This window comes from Sceloporus undulatus, chromosome 7, assembly GCF_019175285.1.
Source record: "Sceloporus undulatus isolate JIND9_A2432 ecotype Alabama chromosome 7, SceUnd_v1.1, whole genome shotgun sequence".
Lineage (NCBI taxonomy): Eukaryota > Metazoa > Chordata > Lepidosauria > Squamata > Phrynosomatidae > Sceloporus > Sceloporus undulatus.
In genome coordinates, this window is record NC_056528.1 from 16,608,407 (window position 1) to 16,625,653 (window position 17,247).

At 40.8% G+C, this 17,247-nt stretch overlaps 2 protein-coding genes across 9 annotated transcripts in view; one reads left to right on the top strand and one right to left on the bottom strand.

Moving 5' to 3' along the window:
- The window catches only part of LOC121936703 (glycosyltransferase family 92 protein F13G3.3-like), a 26,362-nt gene extending 16,605 nt beyond the window's left edge, over positions 1 to 9,757 (top strand). For both annotated transcript variants that reach the window (XR_006105013.1, XR_006105015.1), the window contains 2 exons: positions 185 to 347; positions 9,427 to 9,757. The gene's annotated coding sequence lies outside the window, so the exon portion shown is untranslated. The remainder of the gene's footprint in view (positions 1 to 184; positions 348 to 9,426) is intronic.
- The window catches only part of RALGPS1 (Ral GEF with PH domain and SH3 binding motif 1), a 134,027-nt gene that overhangs the window by 5,670 nt on the left and 111,110 nt on the right, over positions 1 to 17,247 (bottom strand). For 3 of the 7 annotated variants that reach the window (XM_042479182.1, XM_042479181.1, XM_042479183.1), the window contains 7 exons: positions 6,821 to 6,947; positions 5,825 to 5,976; positions 4,368 to 4,419; positions 3,843 to 3,923; positions 1,869 to 1,974; positions 481 to 573; positions 227 to 332 (listed from right to left, as the gene is read on the bottom strand). In XM_042479182.1, coding sequence (XP_042335116.1) covers positions 227 to 332; positions 481 to 573; positions 1,869 to 1,974; positions 3,843 to 3,923; positions 4,368 to 4,419; positions 5,825 to 5,976; positions 6,821 to 6,947 — 717 coding nt within the window. The remainder of the gene's footprint in view (positions 1 to 226; positions 333 to 480; positions 574 to 1,868; positions 1,975 to 3,842; positions 3,924 to 4,367; positions 4,420 to 5,824; positions 5,977 to 6,820; positions 6,948 to 17,247) is intronic. The other 4 variants (XM_042479184.1, XM_042479185.1, XM_042479186.1 and 1 more) reach the window with 3 other exon arrangements.

The window sequence follows — 17,247 nt, forward strand, 5'->3', positions numbered from 1 at the left end:
GCTGAACAGGAGGCTTGGTTTTGAGAGACACAGTCAGCCTTTTGAAGGCGAATTATTACAGAGAGTACTTTTGCTCTCTTCCCATGTGTGTGATCTATGAATCAAGCTTCACTAGTCCACAAAGATATATGTTGAAGGACTCATTGTTTTAAGAGAAAGCATAACAAATGTCATTATTTTCTAGGAGGCACCATGTTCAGAAGGACATGCAACTCAGAACGCCTACCTTTATCTGGATTATTTAGCTGAAAAATATCAGGGTGCTCAGGATCATCAGGTAGTGCTACCATCCAGCCCACGATGGAAACCTTTTTTCCCGGTGTAGATTTGTACTAGAAGAGAAAAAGGTAAGCAAGTATGGCATTGATCTCAGATGTACCCCACTCTGGGCTGTTGCCACTGGATAACCCTCATCCCCAGCTCCATTCTGACTACAGATCCATCTGCGGATGATCTCCAGAAGCCACATGCTTTGCTTACGTGTTTTCTTTCAGCGCCTCTTAATGACTTGGCTCCAAAGTAAATCAGAGTGGATCCTGAAAGGGTGACCCAATATCTAGTCCACGAGGAAAGCTGAAAAGAGATAATAAATAAAAAGGCATTATTATTACTACAGGTATTGGTGTTGTTCTTCTCATCCCACCTCTTCTTACAATTTAAATACGTATGTAGAGATTTGGCAACTGAGTGGACCATCCTCCATTTCAAGGGGTATCCCATCACTCTTCTGGGATGGTACTTTGTCCAGAAACGTTGAAAGAAGCATATGCCAGTGGTTATAAATCTAAGTGTTTTGCACTTCAACTCCCAGAAGTCCCAGTCAGCTTGGCCAACACTTCTGGGAGATGAAGCCCAAAACACCTGGAAATTCAAATTTTGGGATCCTTTTGGACCAAAGTTTGCTCTAAGGCAAAAGACATTATCTGTAGATAGACAGTTTGCCTGTCTCCACACACACCAAACACTGCAATTTCCATTCTGATTAAATCTTGAACTATTTTGATGTCTTCGTTATCTACTTTAACGTTATGTAAATCCCCTGTGGTTATTATTTTGGTTTTCTTAATGTTCAACTGTAAACTTTTGCACTTTTGTCTTTGACTTTCTTTGGTAAGAGGAAGCAGACAATCTGTAAATTTAAACAAATGAACCATACACCACAAAAGGCAAGCGTTACTGAAACTTGCATGCGTGGGCAGCACTTTTTCTCTTTTCTTATGGGAAACATCATCTAGGACATCAGCCAGAGACATGCTTATTAATTCTACCTGCAGTTTCATTATATCCACTGTCTTCTCTTTTTAGGATATAGACAGTAATCTGGTGTATAGAAGGAAGAACTCCTACATGTTGAATAAGCAGACAGAAAAAGGGCAATAGTCACACCAGGATGAGAAAATGTACCTGTTGAAACAGGTATGGGCGCCTTGTGATAGGTGAGGGTGACATACTCTCAGCCTAAGAGGAAGGCAGTGGCCAACTCTGAAGAAATCTTGCCAGGAGAACTTTGTTTACCAATGGCTCACCTCAAGTCAGGGTTGACTTGAAAGTACACAACTACAACGAAAAGGTGGCTTGTCCTTTATATCTTTATACCTTAATACCCCATCTCTCTCCTGCTCTCTGCCCTCTTCTTTTAAAAACACCAAAAACTTAAATGAAACAAATTCAGAAGTCAGATGGTGCAGTCATGCTACCTACTACAGTGGTACAACCACAACTGATGTGCTTTCAGGTCCTAATGGCGAATGGGAAGTGTGGCCTATTGCAGTGCTCCCCAGTAGCACTCTAAAATGCCGATAGTTGCTACAGAGAGCAGTAAATGGTAATAACAGAAATAAGAGCACAACCGTCATAACAAAACTTACTGTAGGCTTCCTGCCTTCCTTCAGTAATGTCTTCCTTCTCAAAGGCCCTTCCATTGTAACAACTCCCATGGAAGTCGCTGAAGTGCAACTGCAAGCGCCTGTTGGGCTGAAACAACAAATGCCAACACTTTGGTGGGAGCAGACAAAAAGAGTAAAATAATAATAATGTGACTGAAGTATCCAAAATGTACACAATTTTTTTCTGCCTTGGCTTGTGTGGTCAATTTAAAATGAAATGGCTCTTCACATTTGATTTTTCTCTTTATTTAAGGAATAGTAACAGTTGTCCATGACTATCAGCACAGTTAATATAAATCAACTCCGCTGGCGGATCTAGAACCTGCCACAACATTAGTAGCGGAAACATTCTGGTTTTCAATCACAGGTTGAAAAGAAGTTTCTAGGAAGAAGTCAGCCTGACTGAATTTTAAAAATCTAATTATGGTGATAATACCTCTTTTCACAGCATAAAGCAAAGTCCAAATCCCTTACAGATACTGGTAGAGACATCACCGGCAAAACCACCAGTGTGTTAGGATGCATTGTTCCACCTTGCAAACCTAGGAATCCTGGCATCTCAGAAATCACATTTGTGGGAATGGGAAGCCTGCTGGAAATCAATGAAGTGTCTTGCGGTCTCTTAAAGACTAGCAAATCAATTAGAGCAAAAGCTTTTGTGGGCCAGAGCATAGTTTGTCAGACTCTGAAGTATGGTTCTGAGGTTGAAGGGACACTGAGAATTATATACATCAGCATGCCTGAAAAAACCTTTGCAATCAAATCCACACAAATGATACTGTCACCCAAGGAAAGAGTCTCCTAGGCAATGTGGAAAATAAACAAAAACTTTTGAAGGGATATTTATTTTTTTAAAAGGCACAAAGACGGAATGAAATAAAGGCAGATAAAATAAGGATTGAAATGGAAGATGTGCTGGAGAGCAAGATCGTTGAGAAGCATATTACTTTTCATCTGCAGGCTCACACTTGTGCTCACACCATTTTTTGCCATAGCTCTTCCCAAATGTGTCCATCACAAAGCAAGCCTATGAAAGAATTTGGTTATTATGAAGAGGGACAGAAGAAGTTGCGAGAAGATGAGCTGCGAAGAACTAACCTTTTCTTCTGGCTAATGCCAAAGAAACCGGTCACAGAGACTACAAGATAACTTGCACCCACTTACTATTTGCTTTCTACTTTACGCATTTCTGTTCTTCACAGACATTTCAGTCCAATTTGGGAACAACAGATAAGATTACTAGCACCAAGTTGCTTCATCGGCCTGAAAAAGGGTATCTTTTCACCATTTCTCATTGTGCAATTGTTGCGCACACCTTGATAACTGTCAGGTTTAGATTGTATGCTCTAGCTTTAAAAAATGCATTGCTTAAAAATATTATTATTAAAGTCACCGTTGTGATCTCTGGGAATTAGGGCAGCAAACTAAGGGCTGGGGAGGTCAGAAAAGGAATAAATTAGTTTGAGATGCTGCCCAGTTAATCACAGAGTAAGATAACTGCTGTAAATCAACCTGAGTAGAAAATAATACTGCTTTTGGGACATAAGAGAACCTGACCTTCCCTTGTTTGTAAAGAACAACTTAGTTATACTTCATAGTTCAAAGAGAAGTGGGTTGCATGCCCTTCATTACATTTCTCAGGTATGACAAGAAGTATAGCCAGCACTTGTGTGTCGCATGCTTACATGCAGCATGGCATGTAAACATGGCCAAGCATGCTTCTGTGGTGGGGATGTGAAAAGCATATTAAAAAATGAATATTCCAACAGTCTGCCTACTTCCGGAAGCTCCTGCTAAGTGTGAAAGAAAAGTTTGCAGATGGAAGAAAAGAAATGACAATGCTACTGGAAATAAGCTTTTGTAATTAGAAAGAGGAAAAGAAACAACCAAGGTTGAAAGTATGGATTCACAGCATGGCCTAGGGAGGGACAGACCCGCCACCGCCAGCTAATGTACCTGTAAACACAGCTCCGACTCCTGGGAGAATTCCGAATTGGTACCCGCCAGTTGGGCCCCAGCGTGGCATACAGCCGACCCCTGTTCATAAATTTACATGTGAGTGCTTTTCTTATAGTGCAGACAGTGCGGTAACATCCAACAAAAGCAAAGCATGCAAGATAACTGTGGGGGACACACATTGAATCTGAGGCTCTCAACCTTCGAGAGAGATCTTCAGGGACGGTTTCACTGCTGGCGAACTTGTGCTCAAAACCCGTGGACAAAAAATGAGTAAGCGTGACCAAAAAAAGCGGACTAAGAATTAGATGTTTAAAATGAACGAGGATCTTTGTGTAGTTGCCGCTGTCTTACTGACTGGAATTCTCTTTTCATTCTAAATAATGTATTCTGAAGACTTACAATGGAGATAAGAGAGCTTTTAGGAATGTAATGTTTGTCTTCAATGACAACAAATAAATGTCTGTGAAATGCAGCTTATGTTTCTTTTTATACCATCAATTTATTGGCAAAGAGGACGCTCACCTTTCAAGCCCAGAGGAAGGCTCCTCACTGAATTCGGAGCTTTCACTGCTTCCTGCAAAACAAAAAGACTCAGGTTAAGACAACTAAAGGTGAATCATCCCATTTAGAAAACTTCCAACAGCACACAACAGAAACCAGATTTAAGAGGCCAAGCTATTAGAGTATTAGTATTAGAAATTGCATTAGAAATTGCTTTTGTGTTTCCTCCCGAACGGCATTTTGCCTTGGCCAGTTTTCTAAGTGTTGTTTTCTTCTTCCTCTCTGCTGTATGGAGAATAAAACTGACCAGCATTACACTGCTGTGTGTAAACCAGAATCACGCCATTCAAAGACAAAAAACAGACAACAAAGGGGTGACTTATTGGACTTTAATCGAGAACACCAGACAGGGAACTTTAAACAACAGACCATTTCGTACCAGGACACATCAGCCTGGCACCCTCTTTCTATTTAATGTCCTTGCGCTATCAGATCCTGACTTTTCAGAATCATTAAAAGGAACTAAAGGAGACTGGAAGGACATTTAAAGTTGCAAATATGAAATGAGTTTCTTTCCCCTCAAACTTGGTATTATTTTGGCATTTGACCAAGTGTTCAGTTGAAACCAAGTGTTCAGCTGCCAGCACCAGTGACAGCCGATACCTAACTCCCAGAAAACTAAGCCATTCTCCATCTTGGTTTTCACTGTCGGGAATTGCTCCATGTGGCAGTGACCAATATATAATGATGGCACTTTTCTGTATTCAGGTTATTATGTGACAATTGCAGTGCATCGTGCAGGTGATAAAACCATTTCTTGCAAATGGAGGTTCATGCCAGAGTATCAAAAATCAGAGACTTTTTCTTTTGGCTGCAACAAGTTGTCTGGAATAGAAGTCACACTTTCCTCTGGCATGGAATTAGCTACCAAAGATCTCCCAGAACAGCTGTTCGTTTCCTAAAAGTATTGTTTGCCATAACACATTTCAGCTTTACATTTTGAAGAACATCTTCTATAGGATATCATTTCTACCATGTGCCCTCCTGACTTCTACTTTGTGTTTCTCCCTCCGTGAAAAGTAAAAACCCAGTTGTATTTTTATGGGCTTTCCCCCGTGTTATGAAAGTCCTGACAAAATTCACAGAAGACCAATACAGATGCTGAATACTCTCCATGCCACAGCTACCATATTACAAGAAGACCAAACAGCTATTTTAGTAAAAGGTTATCTAGCTGTAAGTGAGTTTGACAGAAACAAGCCACAGAGAACACAGACACTGCGTAAGGTTTTTAGGCAAGCGGAAAGCAAATCTTAAGTTACTTCTACAGTTATTGATGGGGCCGCCTTTGTCCTGTAATTATGTGACCTTTTCTGAATTGTGCCTTTCTAGGTGCCTCCCTGAGCTTCAAAGTGGAAGAGACAGACAAGCAGAGAACCCAGCAAAGACTCTTACGGCCGACCCGTTAAAATACTTACCTATGGAAATACCATTGGTGAAAACAGAGTTTAATGTGTGGTTTCTGACAGGACTGTGGGACTCTAGCACACTGTCATCCAGCAGATGGCGCGGTTTCTCTGTTGGGAACGTTGCGCTTTTACTTTCAACTACACTGAACTGACACATCATACTGGAAAATTGGGAAAGAAACAAAAAGGCAAAAGGTTCTTATGCAATCTGACAACATCCATTCACTCTCTGCTTTTCCCCCCCACATGGACATCACCTGACTATATGACGTTTGTAAGAGTAAGCCTGTCTTCAAGCGGATGGTTGCTAAAGCGAATACTTTCGTTGGCTCTTTCTTTCATACCTAGGTTGCCTGATGATCTATCTAGGCAAGAACTGGTTTCAAGCAGCCAGTATAATGAAGCTGCTGATGGCTCAATATGGATGGGGACTCTGGAGAACATCTCTGATGCGTCTACAAAAGCTGGGTTAGACTATTGCAAGCCATGAGACGCAATCATTCTGAATACACTAAGATGAGGGGCAAAGTAAAATCTATTTGTATGTTGTCTATCTTACACTTCTGACACTAGAATGCAGGAACTCCTATCTGAAAAGTTGATGGCTACTGCTGTGTTGACAGCTACCTCTGCGTTGATGGCCACTGCTGTGTTGAAATTTCCCCAACACTGTCTGTTCAGGATATTTTGGCAAGCATAAGCACAGGCAGTACTATGCTCTGGCCTTTAAATGGGCACTAAGCAAAATGCAATTCCACTCTCTGATAGATGCCCAGCATCTGCAGAGGATGGAAGTAAGTGGCCCTAAATGAAAGACTTTGTAAGATTAGACAAGGAGGTTCTGAGACAGCAGTTATACTAGGAAAGGGAGGCACTGTGAGGCTAGAAAAGGGAAAGGGAGCCCTGTAAAGGATGCTGGTGGTTTTAATGGGTTTTCAGTGGCTAGGCTACAACATACGGAAGCTTGAATAAATGGTAAGATCTGAGGCAGATTGGAACACCCACTTGTTTCCCAGGCTGTGACTCTTCCTGTGTCGTGGGACAGGAGGAGTTGGCAGGCTGGCTGCCACCGAGGCATCAGGACAGGTTGGTCTCCTGTTGAACCTCACAGCTGCTGACACCTCTGAGGGACCTATAAAATAGACACCAATTAATGGTAAACTAAACCCGAGGAAAGACATTGCCGGGGGTCAGTTACTTTGCTTCTTAGAGGAGCTGGTGAGCCCTGTAGAGACAGATGGATATTACACGGAGGAAGAACAAGAGCAACTTCAGCTTAAGGAGCAGAGTCATTGATCTCAAATGGCAGGTGCTACTCCATCCATTCCTAATAAGAATCTATCCAATTAAACCAACATAACGGTCTCAAAATACTATCCTTGCGCATCATTTTGATGACAAACACACACACACAAATCTTGGCTACTCTACGACAAGAGATTTGCCAAAGGCTTAACATGCAAAGCCAGAACAATGCTTTGGGAGTAAACATCAATGTGGAACACAACCATGTGCTTTGAATTTGGGTCGGCAACCCTACTTGCCTGTAAACAGTTTGTTAGTATTGACATGTAGCATGCGTATCTAAGGGAAATGTAAGGATGTTTTCTGTAAATTGGCGCCAGACAGATGTCAACTCTGGAACTTGGAGAAGCCTTTGGTGCCAGTAGGCTATGCATTTTAGACAGTACTCACACTGAGCAATAGAGATGGAACGGCATAAGCAAGTTCTTCAGTGGTATCCTCAGACACAATGAGACCTGTTCTGTGTATGTGTGCGTGAGAGAGACAGAGGCAGATAGAGAGACAGAAATAAGATTAGCCATAGGTGGCTGAGAATTGCTACCAGATGGAAACAAGATTGTCTTGGTTGAGGCAATAAGTTCCTAGGCTCTGAGAAAGGGGCAACATTGCCCAAGGAACAGAAAGAGAACTCCCACATTTTTGGCTCTTCCATCTCCCTGACAATTTGTTACATGGCTATTCATCTTGTGGGGAAAAAGGGCTGCTTCGAACATTACCTGTATCCTGCAGAAAGCACTTGCGTATAGGGGAAAAAGGCTGAAATCTGGTGATCGTGGATCATGATCAATTGCCACAAGATTCCTGCATGCTTAAGAAGACATGGCTGGTTGTGGCTTTGAAAAAAGCGGTATACACAAGGAAGCCAGCATGTGTGAAATCAACACGCACACCAAGTTTAAACATGAGGTTTGATGCTCTACTATATAAAAGTGCTTTCTGTGCAGGAAATTCCAAATCTTTCAAACATTACAGGTGACTGTCTCTACTTTGGAGATACATGCACCTGAGCAAAACTGGAATAATCTCAGTCTAAAACCAACTTTTAGGATGTCTTATACAACATACTCAGGGCTAAACAAAAAGGAAGTTATTCTCTATTTTTCGCTCTCACATAAATAGATGTAACTGAACCGTCTTGTTGCATGCCTGCCCTGCTGTTCCAACAAGTGTTTCAGGCAACTGCAGTAAACAGTTGTCTACAGAATGCCCTGCGCATAACTAGACAGGGAAGGATGAAAGAGATCTCCTGCACCTACTGTGATGTAACTCTACCAGTTTAGACCTACATATAGTGCATATTCTGAAATGGCAAAGATGCTAACTTGGTCAACAACCTCTTGCGATGTTTGTGCCATCACTACAGAGATAAACAGAAAATACATTAAATGTTTTGAGCGATGCAGAACCCACAAAATAAAAACAAGCCAAAGCACACATACATACACCCAGGAGGAAAAGTCCCAACACTGTAAAGAAACAATAACCTCAGTTACAGGAGAAGTCTTTATCCTAAGGCTCCGGAGTGCTACTGCCCAGCCTTTCAATGCTAATAGCTAAAAGTGAATCACTGAAAGCAATGCCATTTCCAGAATGGTGTCTTGGGAACATGAATGGCTTTGGTAACTAGTAGCTTTTAGCTACTTCTGCCAAGTCAATATGCCATTTTTCCTGATCCCAGATATGCAATCTAGCTTTTGGAGGCGAAAGGTATTGGTGCGGCATTCAGTATGCCACTTTTTAAAACTCTGATTTGATGGCAATGGGTGGAAAAGCTAAGGGATCAATACAGACAAGCTGAGTCCATAATCACAATTCATGGTCAAGAATAACATTTGCCTCTTTCTTTTCCTGTCTTTCATGTTTTTCCCCCTGGGATGTTAGCTCACACAATCCAGCATGAAATACAGACACAGATCTTCCATGCCACCTGAATCAACTCCCTGATGTTTTCAGGACAGATCCACTGTTGGCTAAGGCAATGGAAACTCCCAAGTTGACCCACCGTAAACAATAGCGTCGCCAAACCCTTTGTACTATATAAGGAGTTAAACAATATTGTTTGTTGCTTTACTCATCATCCCACTGAAGCATTTTGTTTGCTCTTGTAAATCAAAATGCTTATTTATTTTATTTTTTGCAGTCCTTTGGAGAACTCAACCCTGTTCTAGGTTGAACAAAGCATGTTGCACAACTGTTGTGGGACACTTCTCAGTTGAGAAACAAAATTTTATTTCTAACGGAATAATATTTATGTAGCGCATTGTGTAATCTCTGCTTTCACACTCATTTCTCTATCTTCTCTCTAGAGCAGAGGAAATAGCTAGCCTCTAACAACGTTTCGGTCTCCGATTGTGTTCCATCTCTTCCAATGAAAATTCAGCTTCAACAGGCTCCTTTCTCACAACGTTTTTCATTCTAGACGGTCAGTAAAAGAACTGCTGTTTTGTTTCAGTAACCGATGTGTATGTGAGTTTGCTTTTCACCTCTTCCCAGCCCCCTTTCCCCCCTTTTTATCTCATGTCTTTGAGACTCTGTGGGCAAAGATTTCCCCATCTTTATTGTTCACATGTAAGCTCACTCTAGAAGCCTTTGTGTCCAAAGAGCTGGGAAAAGGCTTTAAACAAACAAATAAATACATTTGAGATCAAGTAATGATGGCTTTCTTGCTCCCTCTAAATTAAACAATATCATCTGCTACCAAATATCCCTCTTGTTTCAGTCCATTTCTAATGCATACCATTACTATTAACATTCTTACAACTCCCAGAGGAACAGATGGCACCTAGCAGAACTTTCCAATCGCTTGGCATCGTAAGAGGCAAGCTTGGTTTTCATTATCCCGCCGCACGACTGTCAAGACAACGCCGACGTATAGATGAAAATAACGTATAAAAGGTATTAAAACCTTCTTACGAGCTGTTTATATTGGGGAGCTTGAGAGAAGCCCAGAAGAAGCTGACGAAGGCTGTTTGGAAAGCTGTGGCAAGAACATTTGGAAAAGTTGACCATGGCGCTTTAATATCCCAAAGGATCTCACTGGGTTTTTTTTCTCTTCTTCTCCCTTTGCATAATTTTTCCATGAATAATCATTCAAAGGCTATAAAACGAACGGGAACTTATGCAATCATTTATTAGAAAATGAAGCCCCCAGAGTAAAAGTTTTCGTTCACTAATTTTATTCTAATAAAACACAACAGGAGCGAACAGATCTCACGCTGGTAAGGGGAGTGCAAACTCGTAGTTTGGACTGGGTAGTTCATAGCTGTGGCTTGGTTAACAACCCTGCACCAAACACATACAGAGGAAAAACAGAAAACCCAAGTTACACAGAAGAAAGCTATATGGGGAAAAGAGTTAAGGCTTTGTAAATAAATAGCATTCCTCAATGCATTTTGTTAACTGCACCATGGGGAATGTCCATAACTTACATTTACTGCCTTGCAGAGACCAAACAAACACACACAAAATTAAGAATGCATTTAGTCACTTGCAAAACTGAATACCTAACTAGTCCAGAATATGAAAGAGAAGGAAAACAAAACACCAGTGAAACAACAGAAGATGCCTAGAAGATACCTTTTGGACTGTTGCAGGCTGGCAGCTCTATCTAACTACCCATTACCTTCCAGGCGCTTTTAGCAAACTTGTTCTGAACTATCAGTATGTAGAGAGAGCTTGTAGCACCTTTGAGACTAACTAAGGAAAGAAGTTGGCAGCATGAGCTTGTGTAGACTTCAGTCTAGTCTACTTCCTAAGATGCATTTAGAAGTAAACTTAAATCTAAAAAAGCTCATGCTGCCAATTTTTCTTTAGTTAGTCTCAAAGGTGCTACAAGATCTCTCTACATATTGATACTACAGACTACCACGGCTATATCTTGAATGAACTAGCCATATTTCTTTTCTTTAGGCAAAAGCAGGCATGGGGTTTCCAATCAGGATGAGAATCACACTGCAGTGGGCTTATAAAAGAGCCCCTTGCCAGTTTTCCACTGAAAATCTCCTGTTTGTCTGCTTCCTTAAAGAAGTCGATAGCACTGCAAATGGAAGAGATGCAGACTGGCCAACCACCTGGTTAAAAACAAAGCACTAACACTTCTCTGCTATTGTCACTTCTCTTAGCAAAGTACACCGTTCATTTGACAAGCCAACTATGCATGTTCCTTGTTAGGTCTTGCCTTAACCAACAACCAATAATAGTAAGACTAATGTGCAGCCATAGTTCTAATTATTGGGGTAATAACACCAATAGCAGTTTAGGAAAGAACCCATGACACAGTGCCTTGATGTCCTTCTCCTGGATGGGAACAGATGGATCTTCTACATTCTGGTTCTTTCCTGTCCTTCAACATGATGTGCTACTTTTTACCCATGTCTTCAGGTTCTGTAATGATGCTTCAAACGGTTTAGCCTGCCTTTCCTTTTAAATTAGATTTAGATTTTGGTGATAGAGATTTACCATTTTGAATTCTCCCTCCTTCACTTCTAAAACTTTTGCAGACTTCTTTTTTGTTTTGTTTTAGAAGGCTTACTGTTCTTGTTACATACCGTCAAGTCGTTTCTGGCTTACGGTAACCCTAAGGTACCCTATCTTGGGGCTTTCTTGGCAAGATTTGTCAAGGAGGTTTGCCATTGGCTTCTCCTGAAGCCGAGAGACCGTGACTTGTCCAAGGAGGCTACTCAGTCCTATTTGAGCCTATTGAGGGGAAATTATTTTTGTTAGTCTCTCTGATGGTCCTGATGACATGCCTTCTCCATTCACTTTAGTGGAGTATATGAATTCAGCAAGTGGCCCTAAAATGGGTATTTGCTGTCCCTATCCTGCTATGTCTGTCCAGCCATGGCCATCTTTAATCTGGTGATAATTTGTGGCAATAATTCAAAGAAACCCTTTTCTTCCCAGGGCTAAACTGACCTGGTAGTGTCTTCTTTTTACCCTTTCCTCCTGGACTGATCAAAAGTAAGAAAAGAAAGGGGAATGATCAAGAGGAACTTTTGGCAAAAATCTTGGCAAAAAGAACCTTTTAAGGAACAAACAGACAAGAAAGAAGGAGCTCTTGTGATCTGGGCAAGGCAGGAGAAATGAACTACTGGCAGAGGTCTTGGAGTCTCTTGTGAATAGACTCCTGTTCACAAGGGATAAAGTGCAGCTACAATAAATTCCTTTCCTTCCATCATCACTTACTTAAGAAGAGCCAGCATAGATCAGGTCAAGGCCTGCATCCTATTTCCCACAGTAGCCAACAAGATGCTTCGGGGAAAATGACACGAAGGCAACAACTCTCTTTTTGCCACTCTTCTTTCAGTGTAAATTGGAAAAGTGTGACTCTTCTCAAATCCTTGACTGCAAATGAACAGACACTAATTTTTTAGACAGCGGATGACAGCATAGCAAAGCCAGGCTGCTTCCTGATAAACTCCCCCAAAGAGATAAATCATAATTAGTTTACAGAAAGTGTTTTCCTTCCCAGTGTCAACGTCCTTCATGGTTTCGCTCCCACAGGAAAACAGACTTTCTTCAGGGAAAAAATGGCCCCAAAGAATAAGCAAGCACAAACTGTTCTTCTGCCCTGAATGACTTTCTGTATGTCGTCCTAAAGAAATTAATCCAAGTTCATATTTTGATTTCGTCTAACACACACAAGGACGTGCTTCGCTGCTTGTTGAGGCGTAAACTAGTTGGGAAAACTACCAAACTATATCGCAATATGTTGTATTTGTTAGCTTTGTTGTATACAGCTTTTAAAAGCTGTAGTGTTGTCTGGTCCCAAATAAATTTCAGCATGACAGAAGCCGATGAGAGAGATTAGGAATGGCAGAAGCCACACTATTCCCTTTCTTGCTTTTTAGGTAACAGCAACCATTTGTGAGCAGGTTAAAAAGAATCCCAAATTACAACGCAAAGAGAAGGAATCAAATGGGCTTTTGCCATCCATGAAAAGGATGATTCAAAAATCATAGTGAAATGCAAAGTGCAGGTATCATACTACTCTCCATTCCTCAAAGGGGTGAAGATGGGTTACAGCAGATATTCAATCGCTATATCCATGATAACTTCTTCTTCTTCTTCTTCTTCTTCTTCTTCTTCTTCTTCTTCTCATCATCATCATCATCATCATCATCATCATCATTTATATCTAAGAGAAGGCATCAAACTAAGGAGAGCAAAATGAAGTATGCAAAAAAGAATTAGGCACTTCTGGCCTCCAAGAGATGACTACTAAAACATTCAGAACAAAGCTATTTACTAGTGACCATGGCGACGGCTAAAACAAACTGCATAACTAAATGTCAGTCTAATTGTTTACATGGAAAATGAGGCTTTCCTTTGAATCCAAAATGAAGGAAATTCCATCCAAATTACGTCACCATTTGTAGTACCCAAGCTGGCCAAAGGCAATACAAACGCACAGATATCTGTATGTCTTGTTTTCTCTTTACAGATGACCTTTTCTTCTTTCTTTCTCCTAACTCTGACTTAACTTGCACTCAAAGATTTAATAAAATGTGTTCACTTCTCAGCTGTATTGAGGACGACTGGGCCAATTTCCACCTCATTATAGTAATGTCATTCCTTTGACTTGAGGAAGTTACTCTTCTGCATTCACAGTGGGGTAACGGATGCTCGAGGTCTCATGTCGGGAAGTATTATGGGGCCTCAACAGTGATGTGGTTTCACAGGTCTGATGAAATCCAAGAAACAAAAGGATCTATGTATGACTGGAGCGTTGCCTGTTGCCTTGAAAAGAACACAAGCTGCTCAGCCTATGCTTCTCCATTCCTAGTAAAACCTATGAGTAATAAGAGGCAACCGCTGGAGAGATTCTTGAACACTCTTCAAGTCAAACACTGGACAGATCTAACAAATAACAAACCAGGGAATGCTTTGCAGTCTTGAAAAATGGCTTGTTATTCACTCATCTGTTCTTTTGTACTCCTGATTCTTTAAGACACTGGACTGCTTTGGTGGTTGTGTTTGTCTGTATGTTCAGAGTGGCACCACCGTTCAAGAAGTTGGATATTGACAAGCTGGAACATGTCCAGAAGAGGGCAACCGAGAGGCACAAAGGTCTGGAAATCCTACCTTATGAAGAATTATTTAAAAGGAGCTGGATATGTTTAGCTTGGCGAAGACTCAGTGGTGATATGATAATCATTTTTAGATATCAGGAGGGATGTCACACAGAAGATGGAGTAAGCTTGTTTCCTGCTGCTCCAGACACAAACCAATGGAAATGCTAGTTTAAAAAGCTCTTGAGAGTCTTTGTGGATGAAGAGCGGGGTATAAATACAAGTCTAAATAAATAAAAACTCTAAGTTATAAAGATAACTTGCTTTAAAAAGTAAAGTTGCAAGCTCTGAGTAGGCCTTACCTAAGTTGTTTCTTAAAATGGCAATGATCATATTTAAACACCCCAAACAGAAACACAGCGTCATTGCATCAAAGGAGTCTTTGCTGCTGGGGCACATGGAAAGCTGCTGGAAATCTAGCAGTATTTTTGAAAAGCGAGGGAACCCTTTTAACACTCTGTTTAAGGGCTATCAGATGCTGGGAACTTACACAATTTCTGCTCTGTATTGTGTTAAAAACCTTTGCTGGGAAAAAACGACTGAAGTGTATGTTCCAAAACAATCCGTCTGCTGGCTGCAATGCTCATGTTGGACATCTTTTAGTCTCCGTTCGAGGCTACAGATGGCTTTCCTCATCACAGACACTTGATTGGAAAATGTGAACAGCTGAAATGTTTTAAATAATATCCAGACAACTCTCTCTCCAGATCTCAAGCTTCTGTGACAGAACCAAAGAACTTCAGATGGCCTCCAAAAGTTCTGTAACTTCTATAAGTTTAGGTAACTGACGCAACACTGAAAACTTACTACTCATGAATGGTAAGAAGGGGCTACCTATTTTACAAGAAGCGTACATGCGTGTAGCTCAACAAATGGTGGCAAAGATGGAATACCATCTACCAGTATAAAAATGTTCTGCTGGTCTGATTTATGCAAGGTTTGCTGGCAAAAGGCAGACAGATGATTTTCTCTAACATTTCAAAACCAGTGAGGCTGGAGAATAAAGTCATTTTCACACAGGCACAAGACACTTTGCAAAGGCAAACAACATTTCCGTGAAGTGATATTTAGTGTTGTGGATATTGACTTGCAGATGGTTATCAGATGGGAACAGAGCCCTCAGTTCTCCAGTCACTGAACAAACAGTCTTGAAACTTCCCTGAAGATGACTCCAAAATTTATTAGCACAACCCAAGACCGTCATGCCATGTCGGTTCAATGTGGCTGCTCGTAATATGGGGGAAACATTTCAAATACTCATAATTTGGAGCCACTGCCTGTGTTACCCCCAGTGTGTGTCTTGTGTGTCCTGCACTGTATTTCCAGCAGATCACCACTTTTTCTTTCATCAATGGGCTTGTAAATCCAGATTCTGTGTGTTTGTTTATTTCCTGTAGACAAGTCTAAAGTTTCACTGTACATTTGTATAAATGAACATCACACAGAAGTTTCTGACATGCAGCATGACTTACTTGCCACGAAATATGAAAATGCACTACAGTGATAGTAGCATGGGTGGGGTATGGTTAGAATCAGAATTGTAGACTTGGACGAGATGATCCCAAGGATCATCTAGCCAATCTGCTTAAATCCACAGCTAAAATATCACTGGCAGACAGCCATCTAACATCCATTTAATAAAGGAGAGCCACTGCCCTCTGAGGAGATCCATTATGTTGTTGAAGGCAGAATTATATTTCCAAAAGGCCTTTCCATGAATACACATGCACTCCTGTCTTTTGGAGGGTTGCAACTTGGCTGGCCCTAGATAGAATTTCACAGAGAAATACAAACTCCTCTGTTGTAAAAGGAACACGCTGACCCTATCACACTGCAAATCTATAATCCAAAGCATGGAAGCAATTTTTTAAAACCCCAGGGAAAAGCAACTGTGTCCCCGTTCTCCATTTTCAGCCATGACTGAGCTGAGTCCCATGGCACAGAAAAATCCAGCATGGATTTAGGAAACGTTTTGAACAGCTAAAAACAAGTATTTTCCAAGGGGTGCCTTAACAAAATATGTCTACTCCAACTCCAACTCCTGTAGAATTTTGCTACTGGAGAAACAAGCAAATCCTCTCTGTTTAATTAGCTGATCTCAATATGACATCACAAAAGCCAACTCTGCTTAAACAAGTTTGCTTCAGGATTGCTCTTAATCTTCACAAATGCTCAGCCTTGGATTCAGTTTAACATTTATAATCCTGTAAGAGCTGGTCATCTCATGGGCACTACAGAGAGAGAGAGAGAAAGAGAGATTCATTCATTGTATTCCTGGCAGCAGATGAGAGCTTTCCAGCTGGGCAGGGACCAACAGTCAGTTGTGAGTCTGTCAAAACTGCATGCTCCAGTCAGCCTCAGATGGAAAAATCTAATGATGGAATGGAGCGCCACAAACATTTCCAAAGGCCACTGTAGCCACCCTGAACAGCGTCATTGTGCAAAAGAAGACCCAGAAGGGAAAGGCACCAGGCGCAGGTGCTACAAGAAGATTATGCAGATCATGAAAGTTAGGCAGAACCCCTTCAAGACCCAACTTCAAGCTATTCACTTTTGCCACACGTTATTGCCCAAATGGATGTACAAAGTCTATTGATTTTGGCCATTGCTATGAGGCAAAAATTCCTGCCCTAATATCTAATTCAAATAACTCACCCTGACTGTGTGCTACTTAAAATTTTGCTCTCAAATGATTTTTTTTTAATAATTTCGAAATGGCACTTGAGAATTGCCCTTATAAAGTTTAGAACTGTAGGTGAAAGTAATGATGGAGGTCCAGGCTTAGCGTTTCCTATATACTTACATTTTGTACAGTGGGCTCTTGGTATCCTCTGGATTTTGGTTCCAGGATATCAAAATCCGTGGATGCTGAAGTCCCATTAAATACAATGGATATTAAAATTCTATGCCTTATTTAAAGGTATGTATATATTAAATATTATATTAAATATTATATATATTAAATAGATATTAAAATTCTATGCCTTATTTAAAGGTATGTATATATTAAATATTATATTAAATATTATATATATTAAATAGATATTAAAATTCTAT